The following is a 20,950-nucleotide window of genomic DNA, read 5'->3' on the forward strand; positions in this document are numbered from 1 at the left end:
CACATGCCCAGAGAGACACACTCATAAGAATTTGATATACTACCCCCAGTAACAGAATCATAGAATCAGTAGGGTTGGAAAAGACCTCAAAGATCATCAAGGCCAATCTGTCACCACAGACCTCGTGACTATTAAACCATGGCTTCAAGTGCCACGTCCAAGCCCTTTTTGAACACCTCCAGTGACTCCACCACCTCCCTGGGCAGCACATTCTAATGGCTAACAACTCCTTCTGTGAAGCACTTTTTCCTCACCTTGAGCCTAAAATTCCCCTGGTGCAGCTTGAGACTGTGTCCTCTTGTTCTGGTGCTGGTTGCCTGGGAGAAGAGGCTAAGCCCCACCTGGCTACAACCTCCCTTCAGGGAGTTGTAGACATCAAGAAGGTGTCCCCTGAGCCTCCTCTTCTCCATGCTAAGCAACCCCAGCTCCCTCAGCCTCCTTGTGCTGTGACACAGCGAAGCACTGTCTGAACCGCTGCACAAGGAGTGCCCAAAAGCAAGAATTCAGATATAAATCACATAAAGATCAGTTCTTCCTTTGAACCCTTGTCCTTGCTTCCTCTGCTGCACCTCACTACTCCCAGGAACATGAAGCCCCACAAGAAGGGGAGCTCTTGGGTTTTTTGCAGTATGGAGTAAGCAACCATGTAAGCCCCAGTTAAAACACACCGTGGTTAACCCTTATGACTTGAAGTCAAATTCATTCCCTGTATTCTAATTTGAGGACACTGCTTTCAAGGTCAAAGCACTCTCTTGCCACTCAAAGTCCTGGCCACTTTATCTCATTAATTGGGAATACTATTAAGCATCCAAGACTTGCATCCTGAACACCAGCAAATACAAATTCCTTTGCTCCCCTGTCTTCAGGTTATGATCACACCCATTCCCCCGAGACACGTGTAGATTTAAACTCACTCACAACTTAACCATCAGTAAGTTGGTAAAGAGAAAACACATACAGAGAAAAACAAGTAAAGAGAAAATCAATCCTCTTCTTCACGCTGAGGAGGGAATTTGTTATCTTCAGGCAGAACTGGAAACCATTCCCCTCAGTTTCAGAAGGCAGAATCAATACAGCAGGCCGAGTTTGCAGGATTTCAGCTCTCGAGCACGAGGTAATCAAGGCAAGAGCTACGGTGGTGAAAAATTCTTGGACGTGAGGATTTCAGCCTGGTCTCACTGCAGGGGGTTCTTGAGAAGGCACTGCTACAGCTGGCCTGCGAGGGAAGCTGGAGTGCCTGCTGCCTTTGCCACCACAAATTGAGGGGGTCAGAGCTGCTTTCCACCAGTCCCAGGCCGTGGCACCTTGCTGCTATGTAACAACTGTCGCACAAGATTTTTACCTTCGTGGCTGATCATACAGCAGATGAAGAGAATAAACCAGGTTGGAAGAGACCTTCAAGATCATCGTGTCCAACCTATCAACTAATCCAACACCACCTAATCGACTAACCCATGGCACCAAGCACCCCATCAAGCCTCCTCCTGAACACCTCCAGTGATGGTGACTCCACCACCTCCCTGGGCAGCCCATTCCAATGGGCAATCACTCTCTCTGTGTAGAGCTTCTTCCTAACATCCAGCCTAAACCGGTGCCTGTGCTCCAGTTTAATTATTACTATAGAAGGCATCCATGGAAATAGGATAGAATAGGGATAGGATAGAATAGAATAGGGATAGAATAGAATTGGGATAGGGATAGGATAGGATACAATAGGATAGGATAGGATACAATAGGATAGGATAGGGATGGGATAGGGATAGGGATAGGATAGGGATAGGGATGGGATAGGGATAGAATAGGGATAGGATAGGATAGGATAGGATAGGATAGGATAGGATAGGATAGGATAGGGATAGGATAGGATAGGATAGGGATGGGATAGGGATAGAATAGGGATAGGATAGGATAGAATAGAATAGGGATAGGATAGAATGGGGATAGGGATAGGATAGGATACAACAGGATAGGATAGGATACAATAGGATAGGATAGGGATAGGATAGGGATGGGATAGGGATGGGATAGGATACGATAGGATAGGATACGATAGGATAGGATAGGATACAATAGGATACGATAGGATAGGATAGGGATGGGATAGGATAGGGATGGGATAGGGATGGGATAGGGATAGGGATGGGATAGGGATAGGGATGGGATAGAATGGGATAGGGAAAGGATAGAATAGAATAGGGATAGGATAGAATAGAATAGAATAGGGATAGGATAGAATGGGGATAGGGATAGGATAGGATACAATAGGATAGGATAGGATACGATAGGGATAGGATAGGGATGGGATAGGGATGGGATAGGGATGGGATAGGGATGGGATAGGGATGGGATAGGGATGGGATAGGGATGGGATAGGGATGGGATAGGGATGGGATAGGGATGGGATAGGGATAGGGATGGGATAGAATGGGATAGGGATAGGATAGAATAGAATAGGGATAGGATAGAATAGAATAGGGATAGAATAGAATAGAATAGAATAGAATAGAATAGAATAGAATAGAATAGAATAGAATAGAATAGAATAGGGATAGAATAGACCAAACCAGGTTGGAAGAGACCTTCAAGATCACCGTGTCCACCCTATCATCCAACACCACCTAATCAACTAAACCATGGCACCAAGACTGGACCAAAAGAAGGCGTGAGGCTTAGTTAGGCTTCCTGCTTTCCATTCCTGCCCTTTGGCTGCACGCTCCCTGCGGTTTAGAAGAAACTCCGCCGGCATTTTTAGCTCGAAGCTCCGGAGCCAACAGGAAGGATCTCATGCCCAAGACCTACGCTTCCTGACCTCGCCGCTCAGGCACAGCTGCCCTGGCTTCCCGACCTCGCCGCTGAGGCAGAGCTGGCGCCGCAAGGGGCCGGGAGGGCCGGCGGTGGACGGCAGCACGAGGGACAAGCAGTGGTTTTACCAACATCGTTATGCTTTATTGAAAGTTGACAAGTGCAACAGTTAAATACATCGACGTGTTACAACTGGTTTAGAGAACATGCACAAAAACATATGCATACTACTATACAGATCATATGCAAAAAAATCCATACCAGGAAATCCAATTTTTGGTGGGTTTCTGGGGGGGGTTTTATGTTGGTTTTTTTGGGGGGGGGTGGTTAACTCATCGCTAGAGGGGTTTGATGATTTTTGGAGTGGTGGGGTTTTTTTTTTCCTGTTTCCCCGTCTTGAACCAAACTACAACGGACAAAAGATTGACTTGAAAGATCATCAGCAGCCAGGGAACTTCAGGAGTTACACAAACAGCATCAATCAGCCAAATTCTGCCCGGTTGGCTTAGGTGCATTCGTCTTTATGTAGCATAAAATAAACAACACCTCCCCCTCAAACGAAAAAGAAACGCAAGGACAAATAAAACACTTCCCAAACTTCTTCAGATCAGCCAATGGAACAACTAAACTTCAATCTGTACAACCTAAATAGTTACAGTTTCCTATTTTACAAAGTAATTACACTAAATACACAAATATACAGGGAGGCAAATAACCTTCATTGCAATTACTCTACGACCCCAGACTGTACGTCGTCATCTACCTGCGTCCTATATAATACAGCTTTATGCACCTGTCCATTGCTTCAGAGAACGGTGCAGAGATTTGCACTTAAGGTTTCAGGTGACAATTAAGTGTTAAACACTGAATTTACCTTTCTCCCACTCTCTCTCTCTCTCTTCCTCTTAGATCCTATGCGCCAGTCCTCACTTTGGAACCCCAGCGCGCTACAGGGGGATCTGAGCCATCAATTTTTCACTCCAGTCTATTCCTTCGCATTTCCAAGCTCGAAAAGCACTTGTGTCAGTTACAGCACTGGATGAACGAGAGCTTTAAAACACAAACCAAAAGGATTCAGGCATGCAGCTTCGTTTTTCTCAGCCATTTGCAGAAGCTGCTCAAGTCCCCAGTGTGCTTGTGCTAATTCTCTGGAAGAAGTTTGTTTTGCTCAATCAGCCTACGAACAAAGACTCCTTCAAGCCAAAGGGGGAAGGGAGGGAAGAGAGAGACAGATCTGAGTGCGTAATACAGGGCGGGGAGAAGCCTCTCCTGATGTGTGCAAGGCATGGAGTCCTCAGGCTGGGTTGCAGTGCGCACTGAAATAGATGCAGAGTGGCTGTGGTGGATTCCCCCTAGTCCTTCTTGCTCTGGGCAGTCCAGAGGCCAACACTCACGATGACAACATCTTGAACTACGCTGAAGGCCCTGACCCCTGTGATGCCGGCTGAGCAGGCTGCTGCGTTGTCCCTTGTGACTGGGAAGAGGAAGGCGGGGAACCAGTCTGCAGCTGTGCTTGGAACTGGGCAAGCTGCTCCGGGCTGGCAAGTGTTTTTAACAGAGTGTTTTCTTGCTCCAGCTGGGAGTTCTTCTCTATCAGCTCTTTGATTTGCTCTTTAAGAACCTCCACTTCCTCTCTTACCGCATACATCAAGTGACTCTTTACCAAATCCTGAAACACAGAAGAGACCATGTGCATTAGGAAAGCTGCCCAGTGTCAGGCCGGGGTTTCACCTAGCTCAGCTGGAGATGCAACAAATCCTCTTTGCAGGGAGACAGTGTGAACCCATCCCTGCTCTAACGCAGAGGCACATTTCAGCAAGGGACACCGGTGCCCTGCTCATACCCGCAGGGCCGGACCCAGGGCCACCAGCTCTTCAGCAGAGGGAGTAGGGCCGGCAACGGCTCTCCATCGCAGCGGCCGAGCCAAGTCAGAACATTGTGGCTCGGCCACCCGAGGGGGACGCGGGAGAAATAAAGCACCGGCGGGAGGGCCGGGAGCGTGGGGGTCTGTCAGAGCCTGCCGGCGGCGGCCGCGCCGCACACGTGCGGAGCCGGGCGAGCAGCAGGCCCCGCCCCCCCGGCACCTGGCCCCGCCCCCCGCGCGCCGGCTACAGCCAGTTCTCGGCGCAGGCTGCCGCAGTTCCCTCCCTCCCGCCGGCCCTGCGCGACCGCCATGACGTCAGAGCGCTCCCAGGCCAATGAGCGGCCGAGTTATTTATAGCCGGGAGTTAAAGGCTCGCAGTTTGCCTAGCAACAGCCGGCAGAGGCTCCCGTGAGAACGGCTTCAGGCACCGCTCCAGTAACAAAGGGCGGCCGGGCCTCAGGCGCAGCGCAGCGGGACCGTGCCGGGGCCAGGGCGGGGGCCGCACCGGCTACCCCCCAGAGGGAGCTGCCGGCTCCGTGCACCGCAACGCCCGCGCCGGCAGAAAGGCGCCGCGGCGGAGTATGCCCCGCTCGGCTGCAGCCCTCGGGGGAAGCGCCCGTTGGGCACGGGTGGCCCTGAGCGAGATGCGCTAAAAGGCCGGTTACAAAAATAAAGCACCCCAAAATAGTCCCCCTTTGGGAAGCGGGGTAAAAAACCTCCCAAACTAATGGCGATTTCTGCCCCAGCAGCGCCCCTCCCCCGCCGCACGGAGCCGTGATCAATCGTTACGGGAGGCAGGAGGCAAAAGCGATGCCGTCATTCGCTCCGCGGCATCGATAAGGCAATCGTGCGCATTCCTCTCTGCGGGAAGCTACTGATCAATAAAACACCAAAAAGATAAAAAAAATTGAAAGCCCCTCAAAAATCAAACTCGCGCCTGCCTCCCCAGCCCCGCTATGAACATGCGTCCGCGCAGGGGTTAACCACCGACCGCTACATCCCCATATTGTTTACTGCTTTAAACATGAACAAGGTTTTCTGCCCCAATCACAGTACGTACCATCGCTTGCTCGATTTTGTTGTCGATAGCTACCACACTTGCACCAGAAGAGCTGCAACAGATAAAAGAGGGGGGAAAAATACATTAGCTGCAGATGAATTATTTAAGAGACAAGAGACGCGAGCATTGGTAGCCAGTTGGCCGAGAAAGTCATCCTCACGCTGCCCACCCGCCGCCGCCTCACCGGGATGCTCCAATGCAGCACAGCAACCTATGAAGCCGCCCCGAACCCCCCTCCCGTAGCCGGATCAGATATCCCGACATTTTGCTCCCAAACAGACCACAAAGATGGAGCTTAACTGCAGGATGCGGCAGAAGCGCTCGGCGCCGGGGCGGGCAGCCCCTCCGGTGAGGCGATGCGGGTGCCCGGAGCTGCCGCTGCGGCTCTCTCGGACAAAGGAGCCAGCCCTGCGTTCACCTGCCCCGCTACCGCTGCGCCGGCAGAACCCCTCGGACACAACACTTATTTACCTACTGTCGAGCCTCAGGGATGAGTTGTCGGTACCCAGCAAGGACGATAAGAAAGAAATTGAGAAGTGTCTTAGTTGATAAACTCCTAGATCCATTGCCACTGGTCTACAACATTGGGCATTCATGCAATCGCGGCCAGAGACGCTCTCCACAGAAATCTGTCTCACTTCTCTCTCTCCGTCCGTGTGCGTGAGCACCGGGCGGCGGGGCAGCTCCGCCGGGCGGCGGGGCGGTGGCAGCGGGGCCGGGCGACGGTACCCTTCACGGCGCGGGGCTGCGCTCGGCCAGCTCCGAGGTCAGAGCTCCGCCGCGCCGCACAAAACCTGGCCATCCCGGCCCCCCCCATAATTTATGCGCCGCCGCCTCCGTCTATTGGCTGTGCCGCCGCTCGGACCCCGCCCCCTGCCTCGCCGCATCTCATTAGGCGCGTTTCAACGCTCCCCCCCATCCCCCCCACCCCGATACATACCCCAACCCCTGCCCGCACCCCACGCCCGTGCCCTGCCCGCACTCCACGCCCGTGGCGGGGACGGGACTGTGCCCACCACCCCCGGCCCTTGAAGCCCTGACGCGCGGGTTGCCGGAGTGCGGCTCACCGTGCTGATGTCCGCCCGCACGAATGGAGGGGGAATTAAACACAGTGATAACAACTGAAGGATTCGGGGAGCGGCGGGGAACCCCGGCACGGCCCGGCGGGTTGCCAGCCGCTGCCGTCGGCGGGAGCGCGGACGCGCTACCGAGGGGCTGTCCGTCGCCGCGCCGACACTGCCACCTATCGGCGCAAGGCAGCGCCGCCCGCGCCGAGCCCCACCGGGTCGCCGCTAGAGACCCGCGGCTGCCGGGGGATCGGCGCGCTGACCCCCCCGTCTCGGCAGATTTTAGCCCCACAGAGTGAAAGCCGAACCCCACAGCGCTGCCCGCTCCGCCTGTGACCGGCGGTAAAACCGGCATACACGCACACACCGGGGCGCGTCGCAGGTAAAACTGGATCTGTCAGAGCGGCCACGATCCCTATTTATCCCTTACGTGGGCCTCATTAGCCCCCAAAACCCTTTCAGACCATTCCCAGAAAGCGCACTCAGCACAAACCTGCCGACCTCCAGCCACCAAGCCATCTGACACTGTTCTACAGTATCAGGGAAAAGGCCTCCTCGCTCAGTTAGATCATACCATACAGCACCTGCAGTCTTACAAAAGTTGCAGCATATGCATTAATAATTTACTCCAAAAAACCAACCCAAACCCCATCTCCCACCTAACTGGTCTGCTTCTCAACAACCGTTACGTTCTCCCACATCCATGGAACACAGCCACCGCAGCCACAGACAGTCCAAGTGACCCCCTTTACCAGTAACTCGTGAAGGAGACCCAAGGCTGCATAAGCCCATCATAAAGTACTGCTGCGAGAAACAGCCAGGCTCCAAACCCATTTTCTGGATCTGCAGGGTCACCAGGTGTTAGGTTACTTAAAGGCACAAAAATAAAACTGAAACCTCTCAAGTTCTCTGTAACAAACTTATCCAGGACCTAGAAGCCGCGTGTATTTCTCAGGTGCTGCTCCCAGAGAAGCAGGAAAGCCAGGAGGCACAGAATAATCATCTTAAAGCTATATTTAGCATTTACGTAGCTGCATCATCCTTCTTAGTTTATTTATGTTGTGCTAGGCTACTATTCCTTCATTCAGTAATGCCAGCAGAGTAGTACAAACTAATCCTGCTCGCCACAGAGGTCACATTTAAGAACAAGAGCTCCTCACAGTCACTTTCCCCATGCTGCATAGAGCACAGCCCTCCTGTCACCCTTTGAGTACCTGGGGAAGTGGCACAGGATAGCAGCTAACTGGGTTAAAATTAAAGGAAGCTTAAAACTCCAAACCCTTGATTGTAGTGACTTGCACATTTAACAACAATTAGTAGCAACACACTAGAACATATGAATCAGGTTGCAGCTTCCTGCTTCCCAATGGACAATCACCAGTAACCACACATACGTACACTTCAACAACTTTCTTTGCAGAGGTTACTCACTGCATGCAACCACACTCATCATATTCGGAGATCAGGCTTGTCATATAATACACAGCTCCAAAAGCACACTTACCTGTACTACACTCTTCTATCAATTCCTGCCCTAGAGGATCTAAATTAACATTTTATCAAGGATTGGACTTTGAACCATCAGCAATGCCCCCTTGCCATGGCAGTTACTGGGGATGTGCCCCTGTACTCAGCACTGGTTAGGTCACACATTGAGTACTGTGTCCAGTTCTGGGCCCCTCAGTTTAAGAAGGACACTGAGATTCTTGAATGTGTCCAGAGAAGGACAAGGAAGGCTGGAGAGAGGCCTTGAGCACAGCCCTATGAGGAGAGGCTGATGGAGCTTGGATTGTTTAGCCTGGAGAAGAGCAGGCTCAGGGGAGACCTTATTGCTCTCCACAACTACCTGAAAGGTGGTCATAGCCAGGTGGGGGTTGGTCTCTTCTCCCAGGCAACCAGCACCAGAACAGGAGGACACAGTCTCAAGCTGGTGCACAGGGGAAGTTTAGGCTGGAGGTGAGGAGAAAGTTCTTCATGGAGACAGTTGTTAGCCATTGGAATGTGCTGCCCAGGGAGGTAGTGGAGTCACCGTCCCTGGAGGTGTTTAAGAAGAGACTGGATGGGGCCCTTGGTGCCACGGTTTAGTTGATTAGATGGTGTTGGGCGACAGGCTTGACTTGATGATCTCCAAGGTCTTTTCCAACCTTACTGATTCTATGATTCTAATTAATGAAAATGCAGTTGGAAGCAAGCTCAGGGGTAATCCCTGCATCCTGAAGCTCTCAACTAGAAAAGGGCAGAGTAGGTGTGAAAACACAGAAGTCCTGTCCCTGCTAATTAGGTTCTTACACACCAACTCCCATAGAATAGAATAGACCAGGTGGGAAGAGACCTTCAAGATCATCATGTCCAACCTATTATCCAACACCACCTAATCAATTAAACCATGGCACCAAGCATCCTGTCAAGCCTTGCCCTGAACACCCCCAGCGACGGCCACCCCACCACCTCCTCGGGCAGCCCATTCCAATGGGCCTTGAAGATGGCAAAACCCACGTGCCTGAGCAGAAAGGCTTGCTATGCTGTTGCAAGGACAGACAGCAGACATTTGAATGCACTTTCATTTGCACATGTAAAAATAAAAGCACAGAAACATTCCAAGGCAATTGCTGGTGCTGCCACAGTGATTGATAATCATTATCTGCTGTAATTTCTCTCACAACAGAGGAAATTATCCCATTCCCAGAATAAACTGACAATAACATTGCCCTCTTCTAATTTATATTAATATAACTTCACTCCCCCCCCAAAAAAGAGAGGGAGCTAAGATGCTAAATCCAATTCCAGCTGAACCCATCAGCCATCTTCCATTAACTTCAGCGGGCTCTCAGCAAGTCCCCTCATTTATTTTTAGCTGCCTACAAGCGGAGTTGTGATTCAATAGAACACTGTCAGCTGCGTAAGTAGGACTGCACATTAATATGCATGTTCTGCTTTGCCCACTCTATAAGAAAAGGCAAACTGTTTAGTGTCCCTTTATGGCTGAGGAAGCTTTGAGCTCTCAGATGATCTGGGAAATAAACCCCGCAGCGTGCCATTTTCATCCCCAACGTTGGGGGGTGGGAGCGTGGAGGAGGAAAGGGGAGAACACTACTAATGTTCTTGCCTCAGCAACCTGTCAGCTGCCTGACAAGAGACTAAACTCCACACTTAAAGCTTGGTGTTTTGCTGTTGCTGTATTAAAAACTATATATAACTTATGAAATAACATGAGCTATGGAAGATCGAAGGAAAATAATCCTCCAAATGCCCTTTCCTCTTGCTTGCTCGTTGCTTCGTTTCTCCCCCAACTCCTCTCTCCACCACCAAGACATTCAACATGCTCTTCATTCAGATTATTGTTTTGACTCAATCACTCTCCCCCACAGCACTAGAAGGGAGTCAAAATGACTGCTGTATTACTGAAAACCAGCTCTTTTAACAGCTCATTAACAGATACTATGCAACATTAAACTCCCGCAAAAGCTTACAATTTCACACTCCCAGGAGGAGAGGTGAGAAAGGCTATGGAATTCGTATGGATATGTGCTGCTCTGGACCAATTCATGCCTCTGTTTAGCCCTGGATATATGACAATTGACATTTGTTAATCCACTTACAGGGACGATCATAGGGCTTTGGAAGCCTGCAGAAAGGGACCTGGGGGTACTGGTCAATAGCAGGCTGAACACAAGCCAACAGTGTGCCCAGGTGGCCAAGAAGGCCAATGGCATCCTGACCTGCATCAGGAACAGGGTGGCCAGCAGGAGCAGGGAAGTCATTGTGCCCCTGGACTCAGCACTGGTTAGGCCACACTTGGAGTCCTGTGTCCAGTTCTGGGTCCCTCAGTTTAGGAAAGATGTTGAGTTGCTGGAAGGTGTCCAGAGAAGGGCAACAAAGCTGGGGAGGGGTCTGGAGCACAGCCCTGTGAGGAGAGGCTGAGGGAGCTGGGGTTGCTTAGCCTGCAGAAGAGGAGGCTCAGGGGAGACCTTCTTGCTGTCTACAACTCCCTGAAGGGAGGTTGCAGCCAGGTGGGAGTTGGTCTCTTCTCCCAGGCAACCAGCACCAGAACAAGAGGACACAGTCTCAAGCTGCACCAGGAAAGGTTTAGGCTGGAGGTTAGTAAGAAGTTCTTCCCAGAAAGAGTTACTGGCCATTGGGATGTGCTGCCCAGGGAGGTGTTGGAGTCACTATCAGTGGAGGTGTTTAGGAAGAGACTGGATGAGGCACATGGTGCCATGGTTTAGTTGATTAGGATGATGTTGGGTGATAGGTTGGACTCGATGATCTTGAAGGTCTTTTCCAACCTGGTTAATTCTATTCTATTCTATGAGGGGAAAAATAATCCTGGAAAGGGTTGTCAGGCAGTGGAACAGGCTGCCCAGGAAGGTGGTTGAATTGACATCCCTGGATGTATCTGGTGCTTGGGGACATGGTGGAGCTGACCAAATGGCTGGACTTAATGATCCTAATGATCCCTTTCCAGCCTGGATGATGCTGTGATTCTGTGTGAAACACATACCCCAGTCAAAGAATTTTTAGCATGCTTTGCCTTTTGTAGTGTTTCAGTTCTTCAAGACTGTTTCTCCCACTAGATAATTTCCTCTTGTCTCAATTTAATCATGGTAAGCACTTGAAGAAAGTGCTTTTCATCTTAAGTACATAATGAGGTACGCTGCAGCACAGAATCATTTTGTCTCTGCTCCGGTCTGGTTGAGCATATTTCTGTGTGCATGTACAAAAAAAAATCCTTTCACCTCAAAAATTTACCTTTCAAGTACCTTGTCAGTGTATGCTCCTTTTAGATGCAGGCTTTGAAAGTCCTAGACAAGCATCTCCTCAGCTTAAATGTCACCTTTTGACTGCATGTGGCACGTGAGAGACCGCACCAGGAATCCTACTAGCAAACAGCAGCTTGTCACAGCACGCTTTGATCTTCTGCTATAGACAGGCTCAGATCTTGCAGATTTCAAGTGCAGGTTTTAACCACAAAAGTACTGAAGCAGTTGGGGGTGGGGGGAATCTGTTAATTACTCAAAGGTGGAGGTTGGTCTTTTCTCCCAGGCAACCAGCAGCAGAACAAGAGGACACAGTCTCAAGCTGTGCCAGGGGAGGTTTAGGCTGCATGAAGAAATTTCTTCCCAGCAAGAGAGATTGGCCATTGGAATGTGCTGCCCAGGGAGGTGGTGGAGTCACCATCACTGGAGGTTTAGAATAAGACAGATTAGAATAGAATTAACCAGGTTGGAAAAGACCTTTGAGATCATCGAGTCCAACCCATCACCCAACACCATCAACTAAACCATTGTCTTGGCTACCTGGGCACACTGTAGGCTCATGTTCAGCCTGATATCAACCAGTACCCCCAGGGCCCTCTCTGCCTGGCTGCTCTCCAGCCACTCTGACCCCAGCCTGTAGCTCTGCATGGGGTTGCTGTGGCCAATGTGCAGTACCCAGCACTTGGATGTGTTCAATCTCATGCCGTTGGATCACAGTATCACCAAGGCTGGAAGAGACAGGTGTTCAAAAAAGGCTTGGATGTGGCACTTGGAGCCATGGTTTAGTTGTCAGGAGGTGTTGGGCATTAGGTAATAGTTGGACTTGATGATCTCTGAGGTCTTTTCCAACCTGGTTGATTCTGTGAGTCTGTGAAAGAGTGATTGGCCATTGGAATGTGCTGCCCAGGGAGGTGGTGGAGTCACCATGACTGGAGGTGATTAGGAAGGGACTGGATGGGGTGCTTGGTGCCATGGTTTAGTTGATTAAATGGTGTTGGGTGATAGGTTGGACTCAATCTCAAAGGTCTTTTCCAACCTGGTTAATTCTATTCTATTCTACATCCGACATCTCATTCCTCTTGGCATCTAAACATGGTCAGTAAGTGATGAAGTACTATTCTGCCTTAAAATTTGCAAATTCAAAGCTGTTTGTGCATGGACAGCAACCCTTCCAGTACCAAACTTGGGCACAATTGCTCCAAGCTAATAACTTAAAAGAAGAAATGCTGGCTGCAGCTGACATTGAGGACTAAAGCATTATTTTAATGAGCCATTGTTTTTTTTTCTTCATCTAAATGAAGGCACAGCACAGGTTTGGAGAAGCAGCCTGAGGTTTTGGGTTGTTTGTTTTTCTTCCTTGCTGTAAGTCCCAATCTTATTTTTTTTAACTAAGGAAAAAAATTACTAAACACTCAAAACAAAAAATTACTAAACAATCAAAACAAACAACAATCCCTTTCAGATAGTCTAAATAAAGATCACAGCATCTCCAGTTCTGGAGCCCCTATTCCAAGAGGGATCTGGAGGAGCTGGAAGGGGTCCAGAGAAGGGCCACGAGGATGAGCAGAGGGCTGGAGCTGCTCTGCTGTGAGGACAGACTGAAGGAGTTGGGGCTGCTCAGTCTGGAGAAGAGAAGGCTCTGAGGTGACCTCATTGTGGCCTTCCAGTATCTGAAGGGGGCTACAAGAAGGCTGGGGAGGGACTGCTCAGGATCTCAGGGAGTGATAGGACTAGGGGGAATGGAATGAAACTGGAGGTGGGGAGATTGAGGCTGGAGGTGAGGAGGAAGTTCTTTCCCATGAGAGTGGTGAAGCCCTGGAATGGGTTGTCCAGGGAGGTGGTTGGGGCCCTGTCCCTGGAGGTGTTTAAGCCCAGGCTGGCTGAGGCTCTGGGCAGCCTGATGTAGTGTGGGGTGTCCCTGCCCATGGCAGGGGGGTTGGAACTAGCTGATCCTTGTGGTCCCTTCCAACCCTGACTGATGCTATGATCTCAGTTAACCTCCTTTTTCAACCCCCAACCTGATTTAAAGAAACCAGGCTATTAAGATCTTACTGCTCATCTTCACAGGCTAACACATGATGTATTTACAGATTCAAGTCCCCTGATTTCAGCTGGCCTACCTCTGCTAAACTGAAGAACCTCTTGCTACCAGATATTACTCCATCCATTTTCCTAAATGTGTCCTTTTCCTCCCTTGGAAAGTTATTTGCATCTCTAATTTGGCTTGCTAAGAACTGGGATGTTTAGTGCCATGAAAAACAGACCAAAGGGAAAGCTATGCAAGGTGCTAGTGAAATGAAGTGCTATATTTGTAACCTTCCCCCCCCCCCACCCCCACCCCCAGGTGTGCAAGCATAACTAAATAAATATTCAGCAGAAAGAATACATACACCCTACTGGGGGTTGGGAAATAAGCTGATAGCATCTTTAATCACAACACACACACAGAAATAGCATGCTGTGTGCTCTGCACAGGAGAGAGAAGGCTGCATTTTAAAGCAAGAAGATAACCATGTGAGATCAAAAGACACACCAGGAATGGTTCCCACTGGCTCTTCTGAGAATCCCCTCTTTTTCTTTTACAGGCAACTAATTGCTAAGTCAACCTAAGTTGCTTTTAATGAGGATTATAATGATTCCACCAATTTGAATGCTGATAAAGCAAAAGGGTCTACATCCAGTACCTGGATACAGATGCACACAGATAATCCACTTGCCAAAGAGAACTCCACAAGGAAACAAAAGCCATCTGAAACAGTTTTGATGCTTGGAGAAGGGCTTGTGCCATCTTCTTCCCTGAGATCAGCCATAGATAACCACCTAACAATGTGGTGGAGCTGAATAACAGAAACATTCAGGTTGGCAAAGACCCTCAGGATCACCAAGTCCAAGAGATAACCCTACTCTACAAGGTTCACCCCCAAACCATATCCCCAAGCACCACATCTAAACAACCTTTAAACACATCCAGGGTTGGTGACTCAACCACCTCCCTGGGCAGCACATTCCAATGCCTGACAACTTTTTCTGCAAAGGTCTAAACCTACCCAGTCATAGCTTCAGGCCAATCCCTCTTGCTCTATCACTAATGACCTGGGAGAAGAGACCAGCAGCAGCCGCTCAACAATGTCCTTTCAGATAGTTGTAGAGAGCAATGAGGTCTCCCATCAGCCTCCTCTTCTCCAAACTAAACAGCCCCAGCTCCTTTAGTCACTCTTCATAAAGATTTACTCTCCAGGCCCTTCCCCAGCTTCCTTGCCCTCCTCTGCACTCCAGCACCTCCACGTCTCTCCTGTATTGGGGTGCCCAAAACTGGACACACTCCTCGAGGTGTGGCCTCACCAGAGCTGAGCACAAGGGGGCAATCACCTCCCTGCTCCTGCTGGACACAGCATTTCTGACACAAGCCAGGATGCCACTGGCTTTCTTGGTCACCTGGGCACACTGCTTGCTCATATTCAGTTACTTGTTGATTAGAACTCCCAGGTTCTAATCAACTAAACCACGGCTTCAAGTGCCTCATCCAATCTCCTCTTAAACACCTCCAGGGATGGTGACTCCACCACCTCCCTGGGCAGCACATTCCAATGGCCAATCTCTCTGTGAAGACCTTTCCCCTCACCTCGAGCCTAAACTTCCCCTGGCACAGCCTGAGACTGTGTCCTCGTGTTCTGGTGCTGGTTGCCTGGGAGAAGAGACCAGCCCCTGCCTGTCTACAACCTCCGTTCAGGCAGTTGTAGACAGCAAGAAGGTCTCCCCTGAGCCTCCTCTTCTCCAGGCTAAGCAACCCCAGCTCCCTCAGCCTCTCCTCACAGGGCTGTGCTCCAGACCTCTCCCCAGCCTCCTTGCCCTTCTCTGGACACATTTAAGTGTATCACAGAATCACCAAGGTAGGAAAAGACCTCAAAGATCATCAAGTCCAACCTGTCTCCACAGACCTCATGACTAGACCATGGCACCAAGTGCCACATCCAATCCCCTCTTGAACCCCTCCAGGGATGGGGACTCCACCACCTCCCTGGGCAGCACATTCCAATGGCAAATGACTCTCTCAGTGAAGAACTTTCTCCTCACCTCGAGCCTAAACTTCCCCCATCTCTCAATATCCTTCTTAAATTGAGGGGCCCAGAACTGAACACAGTAAGTTTCATTACCCAGAGCATGGCACTGAAATTCATTTTTCCTCTAGGTGAAATCTGGATTAAGTAATTTTAGATTCAACTCTCAAAACAAAAGTGTTCCATTCCCTGGGCTTATGCATAGCTTCCACATAGTCCTGAGGTGTTGGGTGACAGGTTGGACTTGATGATCTTTGAGGTCTTTTCCTACCTTATTGTTTCTATCCAATGCTTTTCTCAGAGCCAAGGAGAACACAGCAGACACCAACTCACACTAGGATTTTAATTCTTCTAGCTGCACAGCAACAGATTTTTCAACCATGTCCTCCAAAACTAAACAACAAGGGGATGAAAAGAGTCAGTGCAGCATTTCAACTTACATCTAGCATAACAAAAGAAATATTGCAAGTGTAGGAAGTGGTTTGGCACTGTGACACAACAAGCATTTGGAAGTCTGAAGGTTTCCATATTAAACAGCACCTCTGACCCAGGGGGCTGACAGCCTAGAAGGGGCTGGAAGGTGTCCAGAGAAGGGCAACAAAGCTGGGGAGGGGTCTGGAGCACAGCCCTGTGAGGAGAGGCTGAGGGAGCTGGGGTTGCTTAGCCTGGAGAAGAGGAGGCTCAGGGCAGACCTTCTTGTTCTCTACAACTCCCTGAAGGGAGGTTGTAGCCAGGTGGGGGTTGGTCTCTTCTCCCAGGCAGCCAGCACCAGAACAGGAGGACACAGTCTCAAGCTGCACCAGGAAAGGTTTACACTGGAGGTTAGGAAGAAATTCTACACAGAGAGAGAGATTGGCCATTGGAATGTGCTGCCCAGGGAGGTGGTGGAGTCACCATCACTGGAGGTGTTCAAGAGGGGATTGGATGTGGCACTTGGTGCTATGGTTTAGTTGATTAGCTGGTGTTGGGTGATAGGTTGGACTTGATCTCGAAGGTCTCTTCCAACCTGGTTTATTCTATCTAAACAGAATGTGAGCTGGTTTACCAGAATTACTATACACTGTGGTATATCCTAAAGCCTTGCTCCCCCTTTAGCAACAACTAAACTAGGCATTTGCTGGACAATTTCCTGCCCAGCCTCTGCATTCCCCCCCTCCTCACCCCCCTTCCTGTGGAAGTGAGGATATGAGAAGAATCTGATGTATGCCCGTGCTTCGACTGAGCACGGCACTGTGAAACAGGTACAGCTATACCCTGGAGCGGGAGAGTACTCCCAGGCTGCTTAATCCAGGCATAGCTTCAGCGATTTAAGAGAGACAAATCCTGCTGACTCATGACTGCAGAAATCCCACAGGGTATCTCCACATAACACACACACAAGCTCTCCTCACTAAAGGAAGAAATTCTAAAACACTGGTCTGGAAGCAAGATACCTCACAAAGTACAGAACCTGGGCAGGCTGGAGAGGTGGGCACAAGCCAGCCTCAGGAGATTCAACAACACCAAGGGCAGGGTCCTGCAGCTGGGTGGAGGCAATCCCAGGCACAAATCCAGGCTGGGCAGTGAGTGGCTGGAAAGCAGCCCTGAGGAGAGAGCCTTGGGGGTGCTGGGGGAGGAGAAGCTCACCAGGAGCTGTCAGTGTGCACTTGCAGCCCAGAAAGCCAATCAGATCCTGGGCTGCAGCAAGAGAAGTGTGGCCAGCAGGGCAAGGGAGGTGATTCTCCCCCTCTGCTCAGCTCTGCTGAGACCCCACCTGGAGTCCTGCCTCCAGTTCTGGAGCCCCTATTCCAAGAGGGATCTGGAGGTGCTGGAAGGTGTCCAGAGAAGGGCCAGGAGGATGAGCAGAGGGCTGGAGCACCTCTCCTGTGAGGACAGACTGAAGGAGTTGGGGCTGTTCAGGCTGGAGAAGAGAAGGCTCCCAGGTGACCTCATTGTGGCCTTTCAGTAGCTGAAGGGGGCTCCAAGATGGCTGGGGAGGGACTTGTCAGGCTCTCAGGTAGTGATAGGACTAGGGGGAAGGGCAACAAGGCTGGTGAGAGGCCTTAAGCACAGCGCTATGAGGAGAGGCTGAGGGAGCTGGGGTTGCTTAGCCTGGAGAAGAGGAGGCTCAGAGGAGACCTTATTGCTGTCTACAACTGCCTGAAGGGAGGTTGTTGCCAGGAGGGGGTTGGCCTCTTCTCCCAGGCAACCAGCACCAGAACAAGAGGACACAGTCTCAAGCTGCACCAGGGGAAGTTTAGGCTCGAGGTGAGGGGAAAGGTCTTCACAGAGAGTCACTGTTCATTGGAATGTGCTGCCCAGGGAGGTGGTGGAGTCACCATCCCTGGAGGTGTTCAGGAGGGGATTGGATGTGGCACTTGGTGCCATGGTCTAGTCATGAGGTCTGTGGTGACAGGTTGGACTTGATGATCTTTGAGGTCTCTTCCAACCTTGGTGATACAGCATCAGTGTGGTGAGGTGCCACACAGCTGTCAAGTTACAGGAAGGAGAGAAACCCCCCTGCTGTGACTCAGGATTTAAACCTCTCTTCTGGCTTCATTAGTGGAGCCAGGAAACCACTGCTGCAATGTCTAACTAAGCACAGGGGACAAGCCTCCCATTCCAAAAACTGCCCTAGGCAGCCTCCCATCCAGGAAGGCACTGCCTGCTCCCACACAAGGTACAGAACAGGGGAATCCCTCTCTGACTCTTCCCAGCTACTACTAATTGCTGGAGACCTTTTGGCAAGCAGACAGTAACCATCAATCAGCAGCAGTTCAAGTAGTCATGACAGCTATAAACAAAAACACTTGGAAGTGAATGCCTGAGTCACTGAGCAGCACTGGGGCAACTGAGATGGGCTCCTGCCTCCAATGAGTTTGCCCAAACCTGTTTTTCAGCTCCACTTCTGAAGAGCTCTGCACTTTAAAACAAGCTGTTGATAAACTGGAACAGGTAGGAAAGGAACCAGTGAAGTGATCCAGAGGTTGGGGAGGATTTGCTTAAACCAGTGGATCAAAAGATGTGAAGACACTTGAAAGAACCCTCAAAATCTTTGGAAGGACCAAGATGTGATTTAACTGGAGGGGACAAATACCTTTGCACAGAGAAAATAGGAGGTTTCAGGGGCTGTCAGACTCATGTTTGAATTTTCCTTGCTATAGTGCATCTGTTTAATATCTGCCTAATGACAAATTAAAGCCTGCCTTTTAAAAACACCAAGAGGGACTAGCTCATGCCTAGAGTATGTTTTCTTAGTTTAGGAAGGATGTTGACTTGCTGGAACGAGTCCAGAGAAGGGCAATGAAGTTGGTGAGGGGTTTGGAGCACAGCCCTGTGAGGAGAGGCTGAGGGAGCTGGGGTTGCTTAGCCAGGAGAAGAGGAGGCTCAGGGGAGACCTCCTTGCTCTCTACAAGTTCCTGAAGGGAGGTTGTGGACAGGTGGGGGTTGGTCTCTTCTCCCAGGCAACCAGCACCAGAACAAGAGGACACAGTCTCAAGCTGTGCCAGGGAAGGTTCAGGCTGGATGTTAGGAAGTTCTTCCCAGCAAGAGAGATTGGCCATTGGAATGTGCTGCCCAGGGAGGTGGTGGAGTCACCATCCATGAGGTGTTCAGGAGGAGACTTGATGGGGTGCTTGGTGTCATGGTTTCGTTGTTTAGGTGGTGTTGGATTGGTTGATGGGTTGGACATGATGATCTTGAAGGTCTCTTCCAACCTGTTTTAGTCTATTCTATTCTATCCCTTGATATCATCATATAGAGACTAGATGCCCTTCACTAACTCATGCTTTAAACACATTGAAGTTCTTGAAGAGTGGATAGGGATGATCTACATATAATGCTGCAAGTCCCTTCAGTATTATCCATGCATTTTAACTAACTACAGCTCACCTTAACCATAGTATCATAGTATCAGTCAGGGTTGGAAGGGACCACAAGGATCATCGAGTTCCAACCCCCCTGCCATGGGCAGGGACACCCCATACTAGATCAGCCTGGCCAGAGCCTCATCCAGCCTGGGCTTAAACACCTCCAGGGATGGGGCCTCAACCACCTCCCTGGACAACGCATTCCAGGGCTTTACCACTGTCATGGGGAAGAACTTCCTCCTCACCTCCAGCCTCAATCTCCCCACTTCCAGCTTCATTCCATTCCCCCTAGTCCTATCACTACCTCAGAGCCTGACAAGTCCCTCCCCAGCCTTCTTGGAGGCCCCCTCCAGATACTGGAAGGCCACAATGAGGTCACCTGGGAGCTTTCTCTTCTCCAGACTGAACAGCCCCAACTCCTTCAGTCTGTCCTCACAGGAGAGGTGCTCCAGCCCTCTGCTCATCCTCATGGCCCTTCTCTGGACACCTTCCAGCACCTCCAGATCCCTCTTGGAATAGGGGCTCCAGAACTGGAGGCAGGACTCCAGGTGGGGTCTCCCCAGAGCTGAGCAGAGGGGGAGAATCCCCTCCCTTGCCCTGCTGGCCACACTTCTCTTGCTGCAGCCCAGGATCTGGTTGGCTTTCCGGGCTGCAAGTGCACACTGAGAGCTCCTGTTGAGCTTCTCCTCCACCAGCACCCCCAAGGCTCTCTCCTCAGGGCTGCTCTCCAGCCACTCACTGTCTGGCCTGGATCTGTGCCTGGGATTGCCTCATCCCAGCTGCAGGACCCTGCACTTGTTCTTGGTGAACCTCCTGAGGCTGGCTTGTGCCCACCTCTCCAGCCTGTCCAGGTCCCTCTGGATGGCCTCCCTTCCCTCCAGCCTGTCTGCTGCACCACATACCGCAAGACTTTGCTGGTGCATCCAGCCACTGCTCCCATCCAGCTGATGCCATAACCAGAGACTGAAGCACTTTCTGACAGGCTGACATCATCTGCATTTCCCACCAAGTTTCAAAAAGCACTATGCAAGATGCCACACCACCCTTTGCTCACTGGGAGCACGGAGAGGTGCTGATGATACACATGATCTCAAGTGGACACAGACAGCTGTCTGTGGTCTGCACTAAAAGCGAAGTAGGACCTCCTGCACATCCATATGATCAACATTTCCTGCTGCCTCGTCCCAGACAGCTCCCCAGTAGCACACAGACATTAGAGATCACTTCTCCATAGCACTTTGGCAAATTCCAGAGCCTAATTCTACATTTTGAACATCACTGTGGCAGCTGAACTTAAAATGCAAAGGTATCTTCAGGGTAAAAGCCCTTCTCAGTATGCTGTAAGCTGCACTTGACCAATGACTGGCAAAGGGGAAAACATCATAGAATCAATCAATAAGGTTGGAAAAGACCTCAAAGATCACCAAGTCCAACCTGTCACCCAACACCTCAGGACTACTAAACCATGGCACAGTGCCACATCCAATCCCCTCT

The 20,950-nt window shown here is 50.5% G+C and overlaps 1 protein-coding gene across 5 annotated transcripts in view; it reads right to left on the reverse strand.

Moving 5' to 3' along the window:
• Positions 1-3,380: 3,380 nt before the first annotated feature.
• The window catches only part of TSC22D1 (TSC22 domain family member 1), a 114,788-nt gene continuing 97,218 nt past the window's right edge, over positions 3,381-20,950 (reverse strand). For 2 of the 5 annotated variants that reach the window (XM_054163098.1, XM_009902103.2), the window contains 2 exons: positions 5,727-5,778; positions 3,381-4,471 (listed from right to left, as the gene is read on the reverse strand). In XM_054163098.1, coding sequence (XP_054019073.1) covers positions 4,214-4,471; positions 5,727-5,778 — 310 coding nt within the window. In that variant the 3' untranslated portion in view covers positions 3,381-4,213. Of the gene's footprint in view, positions 4,472-5,726; positions 5,779-6,197; positions 6,524-6,793; positions 6,899-20,950 lie in introns of those variants that run through there. The other 3 variants (XM_054163100.1, XM_009902104.2, XM_054163099.1) reach the window with 3 other exon arrangements.

Source organism: Dryobates pubescens, chromosome 7, assembly GCF_014839835.1.
Source record: "Dryobates pubescens isolate bDryPub1 chromosome 7, bDryPub1.pri, whole genome shotgun sequence".
Classification (NCBI taxonomy): Eukaryota; Metazoa; Chordata; class Aves; order Piciformes; family Picidae; genus Dryobates; species Dryobates pubescens.